This window comes from Hydractinia symbiolongicarpus, chromosome 6 (assembly GCF_029227915.1).
Source record: "Hydractinia symbiolongicarpus strain clone_291-10 chromosome 6, HSymV2.1, whole genome shotgun sequence".
Classification (NCBI taxonomy): domain Eukaryota; kingdom Metazoa; phylum Cnidaria; class Hydrozoa; order Anthoathecata; family Hydractiniidae; genus Hydractinia; species Hydractinia symbiolongicarpus.
The window spans coordinates 3,316,508-3,325,040 of NC_079880.1; the positions used below are offsets into that span (position 1 = coordinate 3,316,508).

General features: G+C 32.9%; 1 protein-coding gene across 1 annotated transcript; it reads right to left on the reverse strand.

Moving 5' to 3' along the window:
• Positions 1-1,664: 1,664 nt before the first annotated feature.
• LOC130647382 (uncharacterized) lies at positions 1,665-6,482 on the reverse strand. Its single transcript, XM_057453222.1, has 7 exons — positions 6,027-6,482; positions 5,754-5,932; positions 5,520-5,637; positions 5,285-5,435; positions 4,929-5,067; positions 3,514-4,790; positions 1,665-3,375 (listed from the first exon to the last, which is right to left on the reverse strand). The coding sequence occupies exons 1-7, from the start codon at positions 6,480-6,482 to the stop codon at positions 2,852-2,854; spliced, it is 2,844 nt and encodes a 947-aa protein (XP_057309205.1). The 3' UTR covers positions 1,665-2,851.
• Between the last annotated feature and the right edge of the window lie 2,051 nt (positions 6,483-8,533).

Genomic DNA, 8,533 nt, shown 5'->3' on the forward strand with positions numbered 1-8,533 from the left:
TTTTTGAATTTGATATAAAGCTTTGCCCTGACAGTCATCATTGTTGATTGTTGGTTCACATTTAAAGATTTAAAGAGGGGAAAAGAGTTATACAAACAAATAAATGGTAAGTCAGTTCTTTATTAATATTATTGATAAATAAACTTTTGGAATATTACAGTTTTATTGAGTATATAGCTACCTAGCTAGCAAAATGATTTTTATTTGCTGATATTGGCTTTTTCTCATTGTGAAGATTTTTGTTCTAAGAGAGCATTCTAAGACTGGTATTTTAATGTCTTGATTATCCCCTAGAATGAATTATCCAGGAAGATGTGGATTTAAGGTAAAAATTCAATGGATAGTAGCTAGCTAGCTAGCTATTATATAAGAAATGTAAAATGGGCCATTTTGTGTAAGCTGTTGACCAGCCTATTCAAAATATTATTTTGAGTCTCTAGCTATATCTATTAATGCTAAAAAAATTATTTCAACCTTTACGCCACTTTTCTCTTTTAAGTGGACAGGTAAACAAATTATAACTATAATAATATATATTTTATTTTTTTGTTTGCAGACAAAAGTTAAATATATTCTTGCGGTCGGAACGTTCTCCTTCGTTGCTCTCCGATGGGGTACAAAGTGGGCTTTTCACAGTCAAACCTTCACAATAGAAATCTTAAGTAAACAGAATTTACAAGCAAAACGGCGTTAAAATGTCACGAAATGGCAAAAATTAAGCAGTATCTAAAACATCTATATTATAATACCCGTATACGTCTGTCTGTCGCGCAAAATGGTACCGCAAGTAGCGACACGCGTGCAATGCTGTATAAAAAGGACGAGCGAACCCGTGGATTTTTCCAACGGCCACCGACTAGTATTAAAGATTTGACTAAAAAAAAAGAATTCTTCGAAAAATCCAGTATTGTATTTATAAAGGTTTCGCTACAAAAACATTACGATTACGGCATTTGTACACCATTTCATAATGGCTGCTTAATGTGAATACTGGCCCATGATTGGTTCAACCAGTATTATGACGCGAATCCGACCGCAAGAATAGAAAGGTGTGACTTTTTACTGCCTGTCAATTATTCAAATTTTTCCTGTATGTAACTGCGCTACATTTTGTTCAAAACGTCTCTCCACTGTAAATTAAAGATTATATGCTCATATATATAATATAATATAATTTGCAACAACGCAACAATTCTTAAAAAAAAATTTCTACTGGGCAAAAATTGACTCTGTTATGATTTGTTTTATAAATCAAGTTCCTTTTTTAAGGCAGCACAATATTTTAATAATGTTAAAATATTTTTGTATTTTGCCAACTCATTCTCACTTTTTGGGATCATTGACAATGCTGTGCTGTTTGTGCCAATGCAGCTCAACTCCAAGTTCTTTAATTTCTTTTTTATATTTTCCTCTGCCAATTTTAACTTCACCTCAACTTCTGCTATAATTTGCAGGTATTTTTCTTTTGCTAATTGACATGGATTAGCCTTCATTTCCTTTCTGGTTTTATTGTACTGGTATATTAGTGGAATGTCCCCAATAACAGCTTTCATCATGAGAGAAGTTCTTGACAGCTCAGAAGTGGATGATGAGGTGGGACATAGAGGTGGTTGGAATTTAAAACCTGTAATGTTTTCTTGTTTTTTTTGTGTTTCAGGTGATGAGATATTGGTAGCATTCTTATAAATTGGTGATAATTGATGCAGGGGAGTATTTAAATTGGTTGCAGAAACAGCATGTGGTGTTGAAGCAACTTGTGGCGGAAATAAGGAGGTTGGTGTTAAGTTGTTTTCAGTGCTAGTAGTGGTAGTATTGTGTTTGTTAGCTTTTGGAGTTGTGATTGGACTTTCTACGTAATTTTCAAATCTTTTTAAACTTTTCAGTACCATCTTTTTGTCATCTTTTCCAGTTACTTTCAACGCAGGTACACAATGCTTATTAACTAAGCATTTTTCCCACAATCTAAAGGTATAACAGTTACACATATAAAATATACATACATTCTCAGCCATTATATGCACAATGGTAAGGGTGTGCAGAAATTACCATGATTCTTCGTTCATGGTAATTTCTTATTCATTATTTTCAAAAAGTTTTATGTACCTTACATCTAGTTTTTGTACGCAAATAAAGAAAGTATTGTAAGCGAAATATTTTGACATCAGATTTGTAATAATCAAAATAGGTATATATACAAAGGAAATTGACAGTTAATAAACTTTGTAAATTTTTTTGAAAGGTTAAACAATGTCAAAGTATTATAAAAATTGTTGATAATATAATTTAGCACCAAATAGTAAAATTAAGACACTTGAAGTTTTAAAATGTTTTATTATTTTAAATTGCTTGCATCAACATTGCTAGGTACTGCAAGAAAGAGCTAAATGTGAACACCGTTGAAGGTATTGTTCTTCCTCTTTTAGTGTTGACGATCGATAATGATGAAGAATCAAGGAACTGTCACCAGGTAGAGAATCAACACTTTTAAATATAATTCCATCACTGGTTTCTTCCCACCATTTATGTGAATCCAATAGAAAGTCAGCTATTCTTTTCAAAAAGCATTCATGATCATTTGGATATTTCTCTATCCAAAAGAATGGTATCACGGTCCCTGTTATAAAAATACTACACAATAATATTAAGCAAAAAAACGCATTTTATATTTTTTATAAATAATAGAACTATTGCTGTTTTCTTCATTAATGTAAATACTTCAGCCATAGCAATCTAAAAATTAGGGCGACGTCAATTTTAATTTCACCATCATTTCATGGCAGTTGATTAGTTGATTGAAAGGACGTTCTGTTCTATGTAACCAGAGCACAAATAACATAATCTTTTTTATATATTAAATGAAAAAAACAAAGTATAAAGTCAAAACGTAAAATATCGATAGAACATTGGGTAAAATATAGAACCTACCTGTTGAATGTCTCTGTATTCTTTGGGAAAGTTCCTCAAATGATTTATCTTTGCTCACTGCATTTTGGCCTGCACCTAATTTTATTGCGGCTTGCATTCTGATCAGGGCATTACATATGATGTTTTCTGGATGGTTATTTGATGTAAGTTTAGTTACGGTCTTGATGGGATTAAAACTAGCCTCTTCTTTTTCAGTGTTGGCTGTACGACCAGAAACAAGACGTAGCTGTGTGCCAGAATGTCTGATAATTGAATGGTAATACACACCAAAAAATTTCCTCTTTGTCAGTGATGTTAATTTACCACGGATATGGAGTTTTATCAACATGGCGTGGTGGTGTGTTGCAATTATCAAATGCAGAATACTTGGCATACTTCTTCTATTTGCTGGCAAGTACAATATTTCCTGGATCTTTGAAAGTGAGATCAGCAGTTTCAATGCAAAGTGGCCTAATAACAAGAAAAGACTAGTTTATACATTGGTGTAAGTTATATTTGTTATGTTTCTTTTGGTCCCATATTCAGGTGCAACTAAATCTTCAGATAATAATACTGTAGCCCTAATTTAGAAATATAGTAAATATTTACCTTCTAAATTTTTTAATGCCCAATTTGTTACGATCAGCAGGCTTCTTCTGTAATCAGAGGCATTTTTTGCTTCCTTGTTATTAAACGAAGCCTCAATTATTTCTAATAAAGTCTTCTTCTTTGCACCTACATGATGTGGAAGCTCACAGTAGATATTTTTAATGTAGTTTGACACATCATGCAAAGGTTCATTATTTAATATCTCGTATCCCTCAAGGTTGAGCTCACTCAAAGATCTATGGGACTTCCCAAACATGAGGGCTGGCAACCTTTGAATTCCATGCATTTCCTCTTGAAGCAAGTTGTTTAACTCCTTTGTAGGGAGATCACAGGAGAACTTTATTTTTCGTTGATGAAGTTCATTTATCAGCTCATGCTTCTTCAATCCATTGTGTAACTTTACTGCTCCACTTTTAAGTTTATTACATGATTCGATAGAAGATAAAGCATGACTGACCCGATCTTGCAAGGACAGATGTTGTTGTTTAAAAGTATGTACAAGACTGCTAACACAATCAGCGTGTACAGAGCATGAATGGCAAAAAAAATTGCCACCTTTTTGCTGCCCAGCTTCAAATGCCGCTGCGGGACTGTCACCCTTGAAAAATCTCATTACATCAGTTATACCATGTCCAACACTTTTCCTCATTTCTATGATATCTTTGCAGCGTTCATTTGAATATAAAAGCTGCTGGTCAGTTGCAGGACATCTGGCCAAAATGTAAAACTCCGGCTTTTCAATCACAGCTTGCACATTTATTTTTGTTTTAGTATTTTTCATATACTCGTCATCTGTGAGAAATAACGCAGGGTCGTACATACATGCAACAAGCATGAGGACATGGCTGTGGCTAGCTATAGATGACCCATCATGCCAAAACATCAAATGACGCCTCCTTTCAAAACACTTCAAGGTATGTACATACTCTTCTGAAGGCATTTGTTCACTGAACTCGTTAATTCTTTTTAAGTTAAGAATCAATTCTTCTTGTGTCATGTTTTCATAATCCTTATCAGATCTTAGTCGCATAAATGGCAAATGCTTTTCCAACATGTTTTTTCTTATTTCTGTTAAAGGCATTTTCCGTCCACTAACCTCAACAGTTTCATGTATTATCTTGTCTTCTTTTAAAATTGCTTTGGTGAATGACTGTGGCACAATCAGATCTCCAAGTGAGTATTCCCCTGTGGTTATTTTATCTTTTAGTTTTTCATTAACTTCTTTGTTTGTTGTTTCCACGGGAAAGGACATGTTCTTAAAGTTAGGGATGTCCAGTCTAAAAAAATTGTGTCACTTTTAAATAAATTGTTGCTGTGCAAACCTGCTAGATTAAAAAAAAGACTACACAAGAACTAGAATTATTGATTTTAGCAGTTTCTAAAAATGTGTGATTCCGATGTATAATAATACTAACTTCCGTTTTTTTCTTCTCACTTTAGTAAATTCAGTGCTAAGTTGGTTTGCTGTTACACAGTTTCGAAACCTGGTCAAATTGCATCCATTGTTAATTAGCAGTTCTTTTAAAACTTGCCCACAGTTTTGTGGTTGAATACCTGAATATAGATACTAAATTGGTAAGTTAACTTGCTACATGATAAAAAGATCTTACAAGCATGACGTTCAAAAACGTGGAGTTACAAACCACAAATTTTCATGTCTGCTATCGAAACCAATTTATTGAAAAGGAAATAGATAACCACGTTTTTGTATAAGAACATGCAAGACCACATCAAGTTTTATAAAATAATTAAAAATCGAAGGGAGACTGACCATTACTATTAACTAATTTATGTCGTCTTGCTAAATCGCTAAAATTAATCTGATGTCCTTCTGGATAATTGTTGATTTCTTCCAAACATTCGCTTTTGCTCCACTCGAAGTTTTCCAGCTGTCCGGTGTGGCTATGAGGTCTTTTAAGGCCCTTGAAAATTAAATAAATTTATTGATATTGGTATTATCATTACCTGAACAATATCATTCCGACAATTGAAACAGCATTCTTTACCTGTGTAATTTTTGCGACATTGTCATTTGTCCGTTTTACAGCATCGATTTTGCTTTCAAAGCTTAAATGCAACCGCAGTTTATCTCTGTTTCGTAACGAGATAAGTACTCCATAAGCACTAAAGAACAAGCAAAAAACAAACTTTTTAATGTTGCTTAATTTATATTTTAGATTAAGTATGCCGACTGTTATGTACTTATTGATTTTGGTCTAAATTAACAACAAACTTCATACCGTTCAACAGATGTTTCCGCCCACTGATGCTCAATATCTTTTTTCGCTGTGCGCAAAAGACATCGTTTATCGCTCTCCTTTTTCTCCAGCAACATTGTTTCAAACTGGGATGTAAACGAACTCTCGAATCTTGATGCAAATTCGTCATTAAGTCCGTTTACAGCTTCTGTCATTCGATTCTACGCGTAAAGCAAATAATTCACATATATTTATTTAAATACTTTGTAAATTTGTATAGATTATATATAATTATATAAAATATAACAGCCAAACCTTCATTTCCTTTTCCCTGAATAAGCCACTCCTCTCTTCTTTTATTTTAAACGAGTTTTTTTTCGCGGGAAATAACGCCAAAAACTGTTTAAAACTTTCTTGACAACCAAGACAGTTCTGAAGGCTGTGTGTCTTTCTCTTCTCCACTGATGAATTAAGCAAGGCTTTAAGCGAGAAGCATTCTAGCAACTTATTTCTTAAAGCAGTATGACGTTTCGCTAACCCTCGTACATTTTCAACGATTTTAGGGAAGTTGCGTGTAAAAGTGTTGTAGTCCACTCCGGTCACCAATTCACTATATTTTTCTTTTAGTTCGTTGAACTTGTGTTTGAATACACGTCCGTTATATACCTTTTTGTTTTCATTATCTTGTTTTTTTAAAGGCGTGTCTTTTGTCAAAATAACATACGCTCCGATTTTAACAAAGCCACAGCAGAGCGGATCAACGACAGACATTTTATAGTGAACGCCACCAAAACGCTTGTGCACCGCCGTGTTTATTTTCCCGCCTAAATTATTTATTTTTTGCCGCCCCTGATATTACTGAAACCTTATTGGGTGGAATAGCCGATTCTTATTCGTTGTCCGGCGATTTTATGTCTGCGTTTATTTTTTCGCAACATACATTCAATCAAAATGTGCATTGGCTACATTAAAGCTACTTCGTCCCTGTGCAACCTTTGAAAATGGCTGCTAAAAACAATTCAAATCTTGGTAATAAAACAACATAAGAAAATTAAAAGTGCAGTACAAATTTAAGTTAACAAATAATTTATTTATTTATTTAATAAAAACGTGATTAGCCTAATAGTTGCTAAAAAAATAAAGCTAGGAGATCATTAGGTAAAAAAAATTAACTAAAACTTGAAAATAAGTTGCCTAAACATTTAGCAATTTACATCAAAAAAGCGCTTTGTCCTGATAGGTCTTCATCCTTACACCGTAAAAAAATGGGCTACATTCTTTCATAATTCTTTCATATACTAACTATAAAGTAAAATTTAGAAGCACACCATGCATTGCACTTATCATTAGGCTACTAATAATGCTTTGCTCTACCATTGAGCTATCCTTTTATGTAAAGGAACTGGATTTGAACCAGCATCAAGCATGTTAAAAATACATCCTTTAAAAAGCAGAAATTTCAGAAAGGTAATTGTTGCAGTTCTACAAGAATTGTACTTTGATATAAAATATCTGCAGCATACTGTAAAAAAATAACAAATTTTCGCACTAAAATGAGCGGAACACATTTAAGCTTGGTTCCCACTGTGGTTTAACTTGGGTTTAAATATAAAACCTAAAAGGTTTTAAATGTGTTTTAAAAATTAAAATAAAACCTGAGCATTCCCACTGTTTTAAAAGCAAAAACATTTCTCTCTTTGTAGCCTTTGTGATTTATCAAAAAATCACTGGATATTTGCGAATAAGTTCGCTAAGATTCTCTTCCTGTACCAAACTTATTTATTTTCTGCCATTTTTTATTCTCTTTTCTGTCTTTAACGTGAAAATGCGCAAAATGTGCCCTAAAATCGTTGAAAACTCCTTTGTTGGTGCCTTTGAACTTTAAACCACAATATCAAAATTTTTTGATCTAAGGTTTTATTTTATCTGTGGTTTAAACAGGTTTTATGCCGAAAATTTTAAAACACGAACACGTTCACATTATGCTTTAACTATAAAATCTTATTTTAAACATACTTAAAACACACTTAAACCACAGTGGGAACCGAGCTTTACAAAACATTTTCTTAAAGGAAAAAATCTATATACTGCTCACCCTGTTTTATTCGTACACTGTATTTTGATATTTTATAAAAAAGCAACAACTCTGAATAAAAGTTAGTTTTGGACGGAAAATGTTGCCTAAAGCCGCTTTACCACGATCAAATTTTATATGACATAATATATGATCATTATAAACCACCTGCTCGTCTCATCATATGGACTGGTATTACACGATCATATATTGTGCATCAAATTTTACTTTCACTTCTTTTTCTTTATCAACTTGAGTGACAAGGACTTGCGCAACTGCTGTAATAACTGCAGTTGTCTCAAAAAAAGTAAAAAAGTAAAAAAAGAAAGTATATATTTGGTTAGGCGGAGGTGGAGTAGGCGGTCACAACTCCATCTTTATGAGACTTGGATCTCGGTTTTGCGTTTAGAACAGCAGAAAGACTAAGAATTACTTGCAAATAACGGCAGAAAATTTTGACGAAATCTTTGCGCTTGTTGAAAAAATGTGTCTGTGTCGATTTTAGATTTTATTCCTGCAATGTTTTTCTCTTGAATATTTCCTTGCTCTTCTGTATGTTTGTTTCATGTTTACATAACTTCAGTACAATTAAAAACGCGTTATGATTGGTTAACATCTGAATTTCAATAGAAGACAATAGGTTTATATGATCATATATCATATAAAAAATAGGACGTGTTTTATCCTTAAAAATAGAAATTTTTATCATATATATAACGTATGTTACACAATCAAATTTATATGATCA

Bases quoted from the DNA above. Each gene is read 5' to 3' on its own strand.
- LOC130647382 (XM_057453222.1), bottom strand. From the start codon at position 6,482: ATGTCTGTCGTTGATCCGCTCTGCTGTGGCTTTGTTAAAATCGGAGCG. The intron at 5,436-5,519 runs GTAAAGAATGCT...TTAATTTTCAAG, and splicing joins ATGTCGCAAAAATTACACAG to GGCCTTAAAAGACCTCATAG. The intron at 4,791-4,928 runs GTTAGTATTATT...CAATTTTTTTAG, and splicing joins GTGAGAAGAAAAAAACGGAA to ACTGGACATCCCTAACTTTA.